The 16,858-nt window shown below is 43.6% G+C and overlaps 1 protein-coding gene across 1 annotated transcript in view; it reads left to right on the top strand.

The window, feature by feature from the left end:
- Positions 1-1,438: 1,438 nt before the first annotated feature.
- LOC115459504 (protein phosphatase methylesterase 1-like) overlaps positions 1,439-16,858 on the top strand; it is a gene marked incomplete at its 5' end in the record, with an annotated part of 42,494 nt that continues 27,074 nt past the window's right edge. Inside the window, 5 exon segments of the mRNA XM_030189308.1 lie at positions 1,439-1,490; positions 5,507-5,661; positions 8,947-8,964; positions 8,967-9,036; positions 11,135-11,200. Coding sequence (XP_030045168.1) covers positions 1,439-1,490; positions 5,507-5,661; positions 8,947-8,964; positions 8,967-9,036; positions 11,135-11,200 — 361 coding nt within the window.

Raw genomic sequence — 16,858 nt, forward strand, 5'->3', positions numbered from 1 at the left:
TGAGGGACAGGGGGATATGCATGGTGATAAGAGAGTGACAAAGCAGTAGAATTTTATGGTTTATAATTGGCTAGAAAACCCAGATCTTTAAGTCCTGTCTGGTGGGTGTCAAAATATGTAATCATTCTGACCGTTACCCTCCCGAACCAGATCATGCGCTCCACAATGACTAAGTCTAGAATTTTTCCTACTCTTGTCGGCTCCTGTACCAGCTGCTCCATAAAGCTGTCCTTGATTTCATCAAGAAATTCTACTCTCTAGCGTGCCTCGATGTTACATTAACCCAGTCTATATTGGAGTAATTGAAATCAATAACACACAAACAATTCTACCTCTTACACAATAAGTTTGAGGGCACTCTGGCAGGCACACCATAAAAAAGTGGAGAAAAAAAAGACTTCAAACAATCGGTTCCACCGCGTTTTTAAAGGACACACCTTAGATATAATGAGGGAGCCGTTTACAATCATATGTCTTCACAAAAAAAAAACTCCACATAAACTTTCAAGGGAGCACTGTCATGTGCCACCACAAACCTTGTAGGAGACTCAATTCACTTGTCCAAGCTTGGAAAATATAATTAGCTCAATATGCTGATGTCCTCGCCATTCATCATTCAATCCAGGTCCCAATGCTGTACATTCTCAAAATTCCTCAAAATCACCCATTATTATTGCGTTGCCCATTTTATTAGCGCCCCTAATTTCCTTTAATATGACTGCGTCTGCTGTCCGTTGGTCGGGCAGACGGTAGTACGCTCCTATCACTGTCCTTTTTCCCTTTACACCTGGAATTTCGATCCACAATGATTCCAAGAGGTCTTTTGTCACCTGTAGAATTTTCAATTTTGTTTATCTTCAGAATTACCCATATGTCTTGGGAAAATATTAATGATCAGTAGTCAGAAATATGACTAATTGAGTGGTTTAGGTTATAAATTCTTTGTAGAAAATGTATAGCGTGCTCATTTACTTAGCTTTATCTTGCACCGTTTCATGGATGAGTTACAGTCATTGTATTCCTGATCTGCATTCCTTAGCTGCACCAGGCCTCAGTATAGTGGTCATTGGAGCTGGATCACCGGAAGGCCAGGTATTGGTGGAGGCTCTCTGTCGCCAAAAATTAAACCAAATAAAAATCAACTTGGAGAAGAGAAGCCTGAGAGAAGATGTCATAGATATCTATAAAATCAGGATTGGAATGGGTAAATAGTACTTGTGACCTGCATTGGCCACGCTTGGGAAAAAAGATACTGGGATTGATGGACCTTTCCAGCAATAGAGGAACAGGTAAAAGAAGATTGAGACAACCAGTGCTGAAGGGCTTGTGATAGGAGGCAAAGATTCAAAGTTGATATCATTTGTTTAAGAGTTTTATACTCTGTATCATTGTGAATTTGTTGATGTGTTTCTATACCTTTTTATGCATGTTTTCACAGGTGAAACAAAAGTAAGAAATACTGAAGACTTATCTGCAGGAACCATGGCTAAGTAAGAGATCATCTTCAGTGCCCAGAAATATTTCCTAGTTTTGCCAAGATACTCTTGCACATTGCGCAGTCCTAAATTTTTGTTCAATATAATACAGCAAGTTGTTTCTCTGTGTATGTACATGTTGGCGTAGGAAGATTTGAAAGCAGTAGCCTTGTAGGGAATTAATCATTGGAATACAGTGAAATGGCTTGAGTGACGTGCTTCATACCTGTCAGTTAATACATCCAGTGCTCCCCTTCCAGAACAGGGACCTTGTCTTTCTAGTCACAGTAGACTTTAGACATTTGGGAGAGGTTGTTCCAGTCCTGGTTTTATGTTTAAATATATTTTATTGAAGAGACAACTTCCATTTTGCAACTAACACAGAGAAATAGAACAATTACCTCTGCTCTCCAAGAACATTTTACATTTTTCTTCCCTCCCTCCTCCTCCCCCCCCCCCCCCACAAAAAAAGTCTCCAACAGTTTATTGATGGTACTTCAAAAAGAACATTTTCAAGTAACAAATGGAGATAAGACATACAGTACAAATGCGTATGCGACTCTCATAGAATAGAACAATCTACCATCAAACATTTCTCCCAGCATTCTCCTCCCCCCTCCCAAAAGTCCCTCACATACTGCTTTTCACATTATATTGAAGTCCATTTATGACCCTCTAACATAAAACTATATTGCAATGCTGCTTCACGAACATAAATAGTGGAGCCTTCAACTGTCACAGCAGTATTTAAAAGTCACTGCTCTAGCAGAGTGCCTGAACTCTGATGACACTCCACCCTAATTTAGTAACCATCTATTAACCCCCCCCCCCCATGACCCTTTCCAAGCCCTCACTATGAATGCAATTTCCCATTTTCTGTGTCTTTATTCTTCCTCCAGTCCTGGTTTTAAATCATTTTCTAACGTATCTGTGGGACTTGTCCATCCCCTAATGAAGAAATAGTACACAAGCCCGAGACTGCTCTAGAACTGTAGGATAGAGTGGGCTGAGTCAGTCTGTCTCAAGTTTGGCAGCATACTGTTGCATTACTAATCAGTTCTTAATCATACTGAAATTCTTTTCAGATTATTTTCTTATCCTTTGTAGCCTGTGGTACCTTTTGGTTGGACCAATATAAGTTTATTTAAAGGATGACATGAGGTTTGGAGACCACATAGATCATTGAGATGGGACAACTACAAGCATAGGAGCCAACTTTTCAAAATTATTGGGGTGCTGAATTTTTTTTTTTTTAAGGTGGTGTATCCCTCCTCCCCGCCCCCTCCCTCCGAGTTCCAGGGTGCCCACTCCCTCCCTCCAAATTTTAGTCGTCATACCCCGTCGTCGGAGGGGGAGGGTTACGGAGGCAGTAAGCAACAGTGATGATCAGCATGCAGCACTGTCTGCATGCAGGCTTCGACTTCAGTGAGTCTCTCTCTCTCTCTCTCTCTCTCACAGCTCTGGTCCTGCCCTCATTTCCTGTTTCTGCAAGGGCGGGAGCAGATCTGTGAGAGAGAGAGAGAGAAGACTCACTGAAGCCGAAGCCTGCATGCAGACAGTGCTGCAAGGCTGATCATCACTGTTGCTGACTGCCTCCGTAACCCTCCTCTCCCCCCCCACCCCCCCCCCCCCCCCCCGATGACGAGGTACGATGACTTTAAAATTCGGAGGGAGGGAGGACCGGACGCCCGTCTCGGAGGGAGGACGGTTGGTCACCTTTGCCTGCCTCTGCCAAACTTCCGGTGGGTGAAATGTTGGGGGTGCTCGAGCACCTACGGAGTCGGCGCCAATGACTACAAGAACCCTCTGCCGCTTCTGTTTGCCACATGACTTGGCAGCTCATCCAACCAAGCCCAACCTAGCAATGACATCTTTTCTTAAGAGCAATCAAAAAATGCAGTCCCACCTGAAGAAGGATCTTAACTGGTCCTAGATGCTTTGTATCTATCTAAATAATACATGGTTCTTAAGACCATGAAAAAGAATCAGTGTGCTGTTTCTTCTGGAGCTAGTACAGCTTCTAGACCTGTGTAAGTCACAAATGTTTGGGTGCGGGTTGTAAGAAACCAAGATTTTCATTTTGCACATTTTGTATAGAAAATTAATTCTAATTGCAGGAGTGACTCAGTCTATGCTGCTATTTCTGTTCAGGGACAAATGTTAGTGGCCCAGTGTTTGTCAGCTGGCTATGCAAAACTAAAAAAAAAAATGGAGAATGCTAAAAGAAGACATTTCTGAGCCACAGACGGTTCAAAGTCCTTCATGTAGATGCAGTCAGGAAAAGGACTGTAAAATATTGCCAAGTCTGAATCATAAGACCAATGAAATGGGGCTTAAGGATTTACATATCTTAGAGGAGATGAGAACTGTCTTACAGGTAAACCTTCACAAGAGGAAAGGAAGTTCTGTAGCAAGAGGTTGTGGTATAAAGCTGAAAGTGGTAGATTGAGGTGTAACGTCAAATATGTGTTCACAGAAAGGGTGGCTGTGTGGAGCAGCCAACCAGCAGAGGTGATATGAGGGAGAAAAAGCATGGATTTAGTGGGCAGGTGGGGGTAAAGCAGTGGATTTTGTGAGGGCTGATTTTTGGATTTTAATGTCCCTCACCTTTTCAAACCCATACTTACACTTCAGGTACAGTAAATACTTGAGAAAGGGCTTAGTTTGTTGGTCCCTGAGTGGTAGATGGGAAAAGGACATGGACAAGATCACAAAGAGTATTGATGGGAGTATTAGAATTTGAACGCTGGTTTCTCTTGTTCTCAGCCTGCTGTTTGGGCATTGGCGTTCCACCTTGCTTAATAGTCTGCCAAGAAACTATCATGCAAATAGGTAGCCCCCCCATAAGTCGTTGTTCTCAACTTGTTACTTGTATCTATGGGACTGCCTTGACTTTTACCTTTTACCAGTGCCTTCCCTCTTCCCATCCTCTACTGTTTTCATTTAATTGGCAGATGCTGTTACTGTGGGACTGTAGTTCCCAAAGCGGATGAGTGTTGATGGGAGGTTCTACCTCCAGGGATCAAACTGTTCTCACCTTTGGCTATTAGAATATCTGGTTGGGAAGCTGAACTGTGAATTGGGAGATGGAAGTTGCTGGACAGTATTGAAAATGTAGCACTGGATTTTCAGCAAGCATAGCGATGGTGTTCATTTAAACACTGGCGCTTAATTGAATTGTATATTCTGTAAAAAAAAAAAAAAAATCCACAGGTGTGGAATGAACACTAGAATCCCACGGGAAGGCAGGAAACAAGAACAGGAATGGAAGATGGATCCTGACACTTCAAAATGAAACCGAGGAACACCAAAGATGAGAAGTAAACATTACTCGATTTGTGAGACTAATTTTCAAGCGGTCTTTTTCAAGGCCCTTTTTGCAATTCACCCTTTGATGACTGACTTTTGTGTGGTTGTTATATTCACATTATATGTTCATATATCATCGAGAGATTCCTGAGGCAGGCACATCAGTGCCGAAACATGGTGCCATGTTGAAAGTCATCTCTAAGAGTTATTAATAAAAGGTTTACTTCTCACCTTTGGTGTTCCTTGGTCTGATTTTGAAGTGTCAGGATCCGTCTCCCTTTCCTGTTCTTGTTTTATGTATATTCTGCACCATTGTAAAGGTATTGATGCTGAATACAACAATAGTGCTGTCACCTGTTAATTGTGAGGTCCAGACTAAACGTATAATTTATCTGAACAGCTGCTGAATATCCTTGTCATCCACCCCTGTTTTTATTTCCCTGAATCCAGCCACATTGTACGGATAGTGTCGGAAAATTGAGTCAGATTTTTGGCTCAGTTGTATCTGTAAACGTTTTGAAAATAGAGAAGTTATAAGTACACCAGCTGCCAGATAATTTTGTAGCCTTTGAAAGTGGACCCATCAGAAATGTATGTTTTAAACAATGCATATGTTTTTGTTTGCTGCCACATTCCATTTCCCCCACCTATAATTTACAAATTAATTGTAAGAATCCTTCATAAGAAGACATTGTTTGTGTTTTTCTTTTCCCTTTTACTAGAGATGTTGGAAATGTGGTGGAAGCACTATATGGGGATCTTCCACCTCCGATCATGCTGATTGGTCACAGCATGGGAGGAGCAATTGCAGTGCACACAGCAGCAGCCAATCTGTTGCCAAGTTTACTAGGCCTGTGCATGATTGATGTAGTTGAAGGTGAGTTCGTGGACACTGGTGTATAATCTTAGGACAATGATATGAACTGTGTTTGCTTTAATGTGTCTTTCTGTGGTGGATAAGCAAATGCTTGAGGGGTTAAGCCTGTATCCATTTCTGTAACTGGATGGCTTTAGTTGCCACTTGTAAGCCTTGTATTGATCAGTATTTTCATGTCGAGCATATTCTACCACAAGAATCAATGGATCAGCTCAGTGGCACATTGTGTAGAGGACTTAGGTTTGTTTCCTGGGACCTTTTGTTCCTCAGGCCAGGTTTGGGAGAATGCTGAGGCAGTGTTCTTAACCTCTAGGAGATTTGGGGGAGGGGGAGAGCAAGAAGAGCCCCAGTCATTGCCCAACAGCGACATCTGGAGATCAGACTGGGGTTCCATGTTGCTCCATTCTGTAGAGATCTCTGGTTTGCAGCCACCAGCCAAGGACTGTTGCCGCAATGGATGAGCTGAGCTGAGAGGGGATCGAAGGCTCCGAGGGGGTGATGCTCAAAACCGAACACTGGCATTAGAGGCAGTTAGCGCTGGACTAGCGCACACGTTAATGTGCGCAGTGTTTTCAAAGAGCTCTAGCGTGGAGAAACAATATGCTTTTCCAAAGATGGCTGCAAATTGTATTTAAATGTACTCAAACGGATGTCAGTGAAGTCATTTCGAATTCCCTCCCAATGCTTAGAGAACAGCGCCAGAAACAAATGCTGCCCTTAACACTGGAAACTTACTACCAGGCAGGGACGGCGTTGGAGGTTTTGAAGAGAGCATTTCTTCAGAATTTCTCACTTGCTGGTTTTGGCGTCTCTCTGAAGCGGAAGGAAGCCTGTGTAGCCAATAAATGCTGATAGTGAGAAAGAAGTACGTGCGAGTCTAAGAAAAACAAGTGCAAGCACACATCGGTGCTGTTCTTCTGCTCTTAAATATGAGCTTTTCAAGTGAAAACAATTTCTGAAACGCATAAGTTGCAGAAGAACAATGCCGGGGTGTGCTTGCCTGGGAATGCACACAAGAGCTGCGCTTACTTCGAAACTCTTTTTTGCACATGCGCCCGGCACATTTCTCCCCCTTGCTTTTGGTTTCATAGCACATGGAGAGCTAGGTTTCTGTGCTGTTCTTGTATTGTGGGGCCTGTGCCATATTTCACAGGGATTGGTTCTGATTTCATCCATCAGCCCGATGGAAAGTGTTGTATTCCCCCCCCCCCCCCCCCCAATCCAAATAAAAAAGACAAAAAGTTAAAAAAAAAAAAAAACATTGAAGAAATAATAGTTTCTAAAAGCTGACATCAGTTGTGTTCCAGGAAAAGACTGCATTAAATCGTTTATCAGGAAAAGAACACTCCAGAACATTTAGAAAATGAGTAATTATCTAACCATTGTGGCAATTCTGTGAAACTAATTCATTTATTTTTGAAAGTGTGCTTCAGTACACTTCATCTAGCAGCTCAGTAAAAGAGTAATTACCTCGGCACAGCTGAAAGTACTGTCACCAAGACCAGACCCCACCAATTGGAAAAAGGAGAGAGAGGAAAAGGGGGAGGCAGTGTCAGCTCAAGGGACTGTGGGACCCTGAGACAACTTAAGCATCTGACTGTGATTCAGTATCTCCCTCTCTCTCTCGTCCTCCTTCCCTTTGCTGGTTGTAAAGGGTGCCAAAATGCCAGTCTTAGCATCTCTTCCATCCCCTCCACCCATAGTCCAGCATCCCTCTCTCATTCTCATATCCATCCCTCCTGCTCTACCTTCAGACTCCTAGAGGGCATCAGCAGTGGCAGTGATTCACACATATTGCTTGTACCCTTTCCTCTGCCATGTGCCGCCCTGTCAGAAACAGGAAGTTGCATCTGAGGGGGCGGGATGTGGCAGAGGGGAAGGCAGTGTGTGTGAACCACTTCCGTTACCAACGCCCTCTAGGAGTTTGAAGGTATATTGGGAGGGGAACTTTGAGCAAGGAGAGGTGTGTCAGACTGGGGGGGGGGGGGGGAGGAGAGAGAGAGAATACCCATTCATTGCAGTGGCAGCCCTCAGCCAGTGACGTCACACATGGAGACTCTCCAGAACTCTGGAATCATGGACCCAAAAATCAGCTAAGACTTCCTCCTGCTATTGGGCTATGAATGCTGCTTCTGCAGAAGAAGTGACTGATGCTAAGAACTGGAGATCAGACCATAGTCTGGAACTGGCCAGCCCAACATTGGTGTTTTGAATGTACTACTCTGTTGGTTCATGGTTTCTATGTAGTGATTAATGTCCGATAAGGATCTGTCCTGCCAATTGTTTTTAAATCCTTGTCTGCCACTTTTCTAATTCGTGACTTGAGTTCTCTCATCACGTCACTTGATGATCATATTTTATCATCGTCATTAGCCACAAGACTCCTGATGTAGGCCATCCGGCCGGAAACACAACGTTGTGTCGAGTCATTTTTAATGCGGAATTGTGTTATTGAGTCATTTTTAATATTTGTGAATATTATTAAATTTTGTTTATTTTAAACTTAACTTCAGGTCCAATTATTGGATAGCCTGGCTCATATTCCCCACCTTTTTGTTTACACTTACGTGCCGTGGGATCTATTGAGTTCTCCCATGTATGTGGATTCTCTCTAGACTGCCAATTTGTTCATCATCATAACAATAGGGAGGGTAAATGCTTTCTCCACAGAAAATGAGCCAAACATATCTGAACTAAAAAAAAAATGTGGGGGTGGGTGGGAGGTGTGCTCTCCTAAAATAAAAACTTACCAGTACTGTCAGAAAAGTAATGTGTTTTTTTTTTCTACCTGTGGAACCCTAATTTGGGACGTAGCAATACATTGCATTATAATCATCATTCAGTATCATCTTGTTTTCCTACCAGACCTATGCACAAGTCGTCTGGAATGATTTTAACAGAATCTGTTATTGAAAAAATATGTAGCTAATTTACAATTTATTACGAGGTTGTGTTTTTCCTCTGAATGTTGTAGCATGTGGGAGCAGGGGAGTTCTTACGAGGAGAAAGCCCTTTTGTATAATGAACACATTTACTGAAGAATGCATATTCTTTCTTTAATAAAAATGTGTATGTGGCTGGGGGAGTCTGAAGATCACCTAATAAAAGGCTGGAGGTTGGCAGCTTTTCTTCATGGGCAATGTGGGATGTCGGTGTGCAGAAGAACATCTGAGTCATCAGCCCTGAGTCTGAACGAGGTGTCACTGGTGCAACTGTCAGATGCTTGGTTCCCTCTGGCTTGCACAGAGCTTAATAAGAATTTATTTTTAATGCCTTTATTTTTAGGTACAGCCATGGATGCACTGATAGCATGCAGAATTTCTTACGCAGCCGTCCTAAAACGTTCAAATCTCTGGAGAGTGCCATAGAGTGGAGGTAATCTTGCACCAGTTTATCTTTATGATATAGATCAAATTCTTGAGCCCTGTTGTTGGGACTAATAACCCCAGTTATAACGTTTCACTTTTTTATTAGTGTTTCAATAATAAAATAAGTCGAACATAATACAGTACATCTGCATTCTAACATCCAATTCTATTGAACTCCCCCTTCCTAACTAACCCACCCCATCATTTACTTAAAGACTAGCCGTTTAAAGCCCGTAAAAACGGGCGAGTTATTGCAGGCCTCCTCTTTCCCTTGGCCTCCCCCTCCCCCCATGTCCACCAACCCTCCTCTGTGCCCTGTTCTCACCCCAAGTCCAGCAACCATGGCCTCTCCCCCTGCCCTCCCCCCATGTCCAGCTACCCTCATCGCCGCCCGCTCCCTTCCCCCTCCGTGCCGGGCCCCCTGCACTGACTGACAGCGCCTCTCACCTCTGTGTGAAAGCGCTACAGGCAGCAGCAGATCGCTCTGCTGCTGCCTGCAGCGCTTCCACACGGAGGTGAGAGGCGCTGTCAGGTCAATGCAGGGGGCTCGATACGGCGGGGAGGGGGAGGTGGTTTCGCGCGGTGTTCCTTTCCAGGCGGTGTCGGCATCAGACAATTCGACTCCGTTTCCCTCTCTGTTCCGCCCTCTGACGTCTTGACGCGAGGGCGGGACAGAGGGAAGTCTCTACTGCGCATTTGCAAGTGAGTACGGTCACTTGCCGTTTATATGTTTGATTTAACAATGTACTGTGTGCCGCTGATGTCATTGTATTGTACAGTACTACCCAAATTCTTTGGAATTCCATACATAGATGTTATCTTGTACTCCAAGTCTCTCCATTCGTGACATTGCTAGCATTTGCACTCACCACTGATGTAAAGTAAGACTTCCGTGAGAAAGCCAAGTCAATAAAATGGTCTTTTTGGCCATAATAATGGCTCGCAACACAAAGCCTTGCGTGCCACTCTGAACCAGTGGTGTTAACAAAGGATGACCAAAAAGCAAAAAAGGATCAAGATGCTAGCTAGATGTCCATTGTGAGATAGTGTTCAAACTTGCCAAAAGCTTTGTATGTCTGGACAATGCCAGAACTTATGTCCCAAATATACCCCTTTCACACCACACTTCAAACAAGCACCTGAAGAGGATAGGCCCATGTGGAAGGCCTGCCTGGGTGTCATATTATTATTATTATTTATTGCATTTGTATCCCACATTTTCCCACCTCTTTGCAGACTCAATGTGGCTTACATCATGAATAGTGGAAGCATATAAGAAGATATACATTTAGCATTATAGAAGGAGCTTGGGTAACATGGAAAAGATAATACATAATAGTAGTTTAACATGCAAACATGATAATGATAGAACATACTAGTAGTTTGTAAGGCAGTTCTGGATATTTGTATTGGAGTTCATATTTGTTGGTCTTTGTGGTATGCCTGTTAAAGACACAACGCAAATTTATATTGCTGCTTCCAGTGATCTGCTACACATTTTCCTTCCTACATATTGTACTTTGATCTACTACTACTACTTGACATTTCTAAAGCGCTACTAGGGTTACGCAAGCACTGTACAATTTAACACAGAAGGACAGTCCCTGCTCAAAAGAGCTTACAATCTAATGTATAGTCAGTCAAATAGGGGCAGTCTAGATTTCCTGAAAAGTGTAAAGGTTAGGTGCCGAAAGCAACATTGAGCAAGGATTTGAAGATGGGTAGGGAGGGGGGCTTGGCGTAAGGGCTCAGGAAGTTTATTCCAAGCATAGGGTGAGGCGAGACAATGGGCGGAGCCTGGAGTTGGGGGTGGTGGAGAAGGGTACTGAGAGGAGGGATCGCGTACCATACCTTGCTTCCCCACCACACATGTTCCTCTGTACTTGTCCTCTTCCCCTGTTTGAAAATCCTCCATATTAAATTAAAATTAAATCAGCAAATGACGACGCTTAGATTCATTCAGAGCTGTTTTGAAACAGCACTGCTGTTTGTGTAATAATCTTCTTTATTTTGTCCAATCTTAGAATAATTACAAATGTATCTCTTGCAATGTGAAACTCTCTACATTCGTCTAATGTCTTTTATTTCCTTTTCTTTATCTCCAGTGTAAAAAGCGGTCAGATAAGGAATCTGGAATCTGCCCGAGTTTCTATGGTTGGCCAAGTAAAGCAGTAGGTTCCAATTTTGTTTGTTTTCAAAACGAACTATGGTAGCAGAAATGCTGTCCGTCTCTTTCCTAGCGGAACAATATAACTGCCAGGTTATAGTTAGGCTTTTTGTTTTGCCAGGTCTTTTCCCTAGTGTGAGCAGCAGCAGACCTAAGTCAAGCTCCACAGGCACTTGTCTCTTTTTGTTGGTTTTTGATTGGTTAAAATCCTTATCAGAATTTTTTTTTTCAGCTTGTGATAGTCTTCATTCAAACAACCTAAGAATAATCTAACCAACTTGTATTAGATGAGCTTTAGAGACAACATCTATTTCTTTTGCAAATCTTAATTTGCAAGGCGAGTTTGAGAGTACTTTATCTTTGTTTCCATCAGGGGCGTAGCCAGACTTCGGCGGGAGGGGGGGTCCAGAGCCTGAGGTGAAGGGGCACATTTTAGACCCCCCCCCCGACATTGCTGACCCCGCCAATGACCCTCTCGACCTCCCGCCGTCACCTACCTTTGCTGGCAGGGGACTTCAACCCCCGCCAGCCGAGGTCCGCATCTTCTCGCAAAAGGCTTCCTTCTGTTTCTGACGTCCTGCACGTTGTACGTTTAGGACATCAGACTCGCAGAACAAAGCCTTGCAGATCAGCTGATCTGCAAGGCTTCGTTCTGTGAGTCTCACGTCCTGCATGTTGTACGTGCAGGATGTCAGAAACAGAAGGAAGCCTTTTGCGAGAAGAAGCGGACCTTGGCTGGCGGGGGTTGAAGTCCCCTGCCAGCAGGGGACGGTGGGTTGGCGGCGGGAGGGAGGGGGGTCGAGAGGGTCGTCGGCAGGGGGGTCCAGGGCCCCCTGGCCCCAAGTAGCTACGCCACTGTTTTCCATGAGTGTTTAGGTGCCTCCAAGCCAGTGCATCTCTGGCACCTGGCTTTAGAAGGTAATATTGTACATATTTTGTTAAAAGGGGGATGGGGACTGATTTGTATGTTAGAGTAGTTTTTTCTTAAAGCAGAGCTTTCCAAACTCTATCCTAGGGGTCCCTGGAGCCGGTCAGGCTTCACAATGAGTACAGATGAAATAAAGCAGCATCTGTTGAATTTCCAGTGTATGCAAATTTTTCTCATGCATATACATTGTTTATATCCTGAAAATCTAACTGGCTGTAGAGTCCACAGGACAGGATTCCTTGGTCAGCTTTTTATGTTTAAAATCATGTTTATTAAACCAAAGTAGAAAATAGCAAATACAGGTATTAAGCAAATAACATTAACAAAGAACTTCCTCCCTTCCCCCCCCCCCCCCCCCCCCCCCCCCCCAGTGTGTCTGTGACAAAATTATAGATGACCATCACTGCAGTACAGCCTTCCCCTCAACCCCCTTCAATTTGGAGCGTGACTAAATACTTAAAAGTCTACTGTAAGCCTTATATGATAATGTGAGCCAAAAGGGCTCCCAAACAGACTGAAAAGCCTGTCCCTTGGCACTTTGGAAATCCATGACTGGTATTCGCTCAAATGGAGTTCTTCATTAAGGTATGCCTGCCATCTTTGCACAGATGGAGCTGGGTTGGAGCCAGTAAAAGAGAATAGTTTTTCATGTTAAAGAGTAGGGCTCAATGGAGAAACTGACAGAATCCCAGAGGCAAATTGGCCAAATATAATTAAAGGCTCTAATGTCACCATACAAGTCCACCATTTCTAGAGAGAATCTAATACTTGCTTCCAAAATCAGTGAACCTTCGGGCAGCACCAAAACATATGTCCCCTTGGCACTGTCTGCGTGAATTAGTTCTGACGAGCAATGCTCTCCTTGGTGAAATATATAACCTCAATACAAATTTGTAGAGTGTTTCTCTGTGCAACATATTGTCCACCTTTTTATGCAACCCTACATTGTAAGATTATAATAAATTAAGGTCGACAGCACACAACAAATCCTGGGTCCAGTATAGAAACCAGTTTTGCCAACTGTACTTATTCAGGGTCAGGTGTAGAATCTTTAAGATACATGTGATGAAAGGTCAAGGGCACCTTTGTTATAACAGTTTTATTGAAGTATACAATAACAGCATACAACTTATGCAGAAATGCTACTTGGAATATGCATCCCCCCCCCAACACACACACACACATTCCATGGCCCTCTCACCATGGTCTGTGTAAAATAAGATGCAAGAGAAAACTTCAGTGCGTACAATTATCCCCTGATATGATGATATAAATAAAAACCCTCCCCTCCTACCCATCCCAACCCACAAACATCCCATCTGTAATGAAACTATATACAAAAAAGGTTCAGTACAGTCTGAGGCCGTGGCACTTAAGCCCCAACCCCCCCCTCCCCCCTTCCTCGACTCCCAGGATCCTAGTGTGTTGTGGAAAAGGTTTCAGAGAACCTATTAAGGACTTGACTGTGCACCCTTGGAGATATCTTCTGTAGATATGACCCCCCATACAGCACGAAATCGCTTCTGACGCTTTGGGGACAGATGAGACCCAAAGGATTCCCAAGTGTTAGAGAATGAAGTTTGGTGTGCCAGTAGCAGATGGAGGGTGGGCAGTCGGACAGCCAATAATTATTTCTTCCCCAGGATACAAGATTTGCTGACAAACCATTTGTCCCCACTGCTTCTCTGACCCATAACAACAGTAAATCCCAAAAATGCCCCCTGTACGGGACCCGGGGTGATATCCCAAGACCACAGACAGATAGTGAAATGCCCGAATCTTGCAGCATTGCCATGTAGTGTGAAAAAAAGAGTTTGTCTCAGCCCGACACTTTCGACAATGAGGAGTCTACACAACCCGCCAGGAAAGCACGATGTTTCGAGAAATAAGCCCTGTGGATAGTAAGAAAATGGCATTCTTGTAGGTCAGCACTTTGAACCCATCCAGGTTTCGCCCTAATAGCATCTGCAAAACCTGAAGCACATATAGTTTGTCCCAAGTCCCTCTCCCAGAGCTCCCCCACCCTTCAAAAATCCTTCAAGTGCGCGCCCCTTGTTAAGTAATTCCCGATAAAACCAAGATATGGAGACCTTGACCAAGAGCATCACCCTCCAAGAGGCATCTCAATTGTGTCCCAAAACGGAGAGAGAGACTACATCCGGGGAGTGAAGCGATAAAATATGATAATTGTAGATAGGCGAAGCGGTCCACCACAGTCACCCTGCATCTTCGTTGCAAATCAGAGAAAGTAAGGACGGTCCCATACTCTTTCACAAGATGCTCCAGCAGAAAAATAACCTGTGCTTTCCACTTCCAAAATACTGCACTCTCCATTTCTGGAAGAAACTCCACATTCCCAAAGTCAAGGGCACCTTTAACTGCGACCCCAGTGTCAATGCTTCTGCCAAAGTCTCTTGCACATATTCTGTGAGATCACTCCTCAGCAAAGTAGACACAATGATGAAGTTGCATGTAGGTGAAAAAATCAGTGTGTGCCAGCTGATATTCCTGTTACAATATAGAAAAGGACATCAATTTTCCATCCTCTGTTATTGCTTGAAACACGCAAGTCGAATCTTTTGCAGCCCAAGAGTGAAATACACTAGGACTTTGCCCTAGTGGAAAAGAAGGGTTAGCACAAATGAACAGGTATGGGGTCACAGTAGATGAAAAACCATGATGTTTACAAAGAGAAGTATAACCAGCAGAAGACAGGAAGTGTTGATGCTCCTGTACAAGTCGTTGGTGAGGCCCCACTTGGAGTACTGTGTTCAGTTTTGGAGGCTGTATCTTGTCAAAGATGTAAAAGACTTGAGGCGGTGCAAAGGAGAACTACAAAAACGGTATGGGATTTTTTGCAAATCGTATGAGGAGAGACTTGCTGACCTGAACATGTATACCCTGGAGGAAAGGAGAAACGGGTCACATGATACAGATGTTCAAATATTTTAAAGGTATTAATCCGCAGTCAAATCTCTTCCAGAGATGAGAAGGCAGTAGAACTAGAGGACATGAATTGAGGTTGAAGAGGGGCAGACTATTTATTTTTTCATGGAGAGAGTGGTGGATACTTGGAATGCCCTCCCGCGGAAGGTGGTGGAGATGAAAATGGTAACGGAATTTAAAAATCGCATCCACATCAGCTGTTCAAAAGAGTGGCAGTACACGTGTTCTTTTTATGTTGGGCACCTTTTCTTGGCATTCCACTCCGCATCTGGATTTCCCCGATTTTGAGGATGGACTTTTATTGTATGGAGCTATTTTCTTTTGTTCAACAACTCATGCACTAAATGTTGCTTGGTTGTATTGACCTCTAAGGCAAGCGTTTGCGTATACCGAAACACGGCCCATGTCTGGTCAATAATATAGTACACTGATTCCATTCTTGATAGCTCTTTGTGCTTTGTTTTGGAGTAAAATGTCACAGGGAACATATACATATGTGGTACCTTTGTTCAATAATTGAAAGTGTGTATGGGTGATATGTGCTTTTATTGTAATCTGCTTTGAGGCTGATTGGTTATGAGACTATTGCATTTTATAAATACACTTTGGAAATCACTGAAAGGGCAGATTAAGAAAATGACATCACAGTTTAGTGGTGAAAAGATTAAGGAATGCCTTTGTCTTTGTGAGGTTTATATATTACAAATATAAAGCTGAATACGCCTAGCAACAAAATGGAAAGCAAGCCTTGGTGAAGTTTGGGAAACTATCCCTAGAGCAGTGTCCCCAGTCGTGTTCTGGATGTGCATATAGTCCGCTGTGTTTTCAGAATTGTCACAGTTAGTATGCCTGAGAGATTTTACATATTGTTCGTCATGAAATGCCTAGCCACCCGCCTGGGGTTACCCCTCCCGGCCATTTAGAGGGTCTATCCCCAGCTCAGGTCAGCCTGCACCTGGTGCTTGTGCTCTACACTAGCACCCTCCTCCCACCAAAGAAGGGAGAAGGGGGGGGAATGGAAGGGTGGTTGGGGGAGGCTGCAAGAATGAGTGTGAGGGGTGGGGGGAGAGATTTGGAAGAAAAAGCAAAAGCACATGAAAGAGGAGCGGGAAAGGGGGAAGGACAGGGATGGAAGGTTGAATACAAGGAGAAGTGTGCATGGGGACGGGGAGGGGTGGGTGGGAGAGTGAAGTGAATATAGAGCAGTGGTTTCAATCCCAGGCACTCAGGTTTTCAGGGTATTCACAGTTCTATATGCATATGAGAGAGATTCACGCAAGGCATGCTTTGTAGGCAAAGGTATCTAATACATATCTACTGTGAACATCCTGGTGGGGTGAGCTCGAGGACAGGAGCCACTGGCCTACAGCCAGAAAAACACACAAATATTAATAATAGCTTTAAGTTAATCTCTTTTGAACATTTTTTGTTTCTGTAAACAACCTTGCGAGGGCTGGGAAAGAGTTGCATTTAGGGTTAAGGTCTGAGGTATCTGTAACTGTGGAGAACACTCTGGTCTATCGGTTTCACTTGATTCACTAAGCTAGTAGTCCTTAACAGATTAAGACACACTTCCACAGTAAGAGGCATCCAGAACAATTTCATAGTAACTGTTTGGCTTTGTGTGTGATCTTTCTCCCCCTTTGAAAATAGAGCTTTTGGGCTGCTAGAGAGACAAACAAAGAATGAAAACATCTCCCAGGGAACACATGTATTTTACAGTTGATTCTGGGTTGATATATATATATATATATATTTTTTTTTTTTCCCAACCCAGCAGAAGTTGGA

This window comes from Microcaecilia unicolor, unplaced genomic scaffold, assembly GCF_901765095.1.
Source record: "Microcaecilia unicolor unplaced genomic scaffold, aMicUni1.1, whole genome shotgun sequence".
Classification (NCBI taxonomy): Eukaryota; Metazoa; Chordata; class Amphibia; order Gymnophiona; family Siphonopidae; genus Microcaecilia; species Microcaecilia unicolor.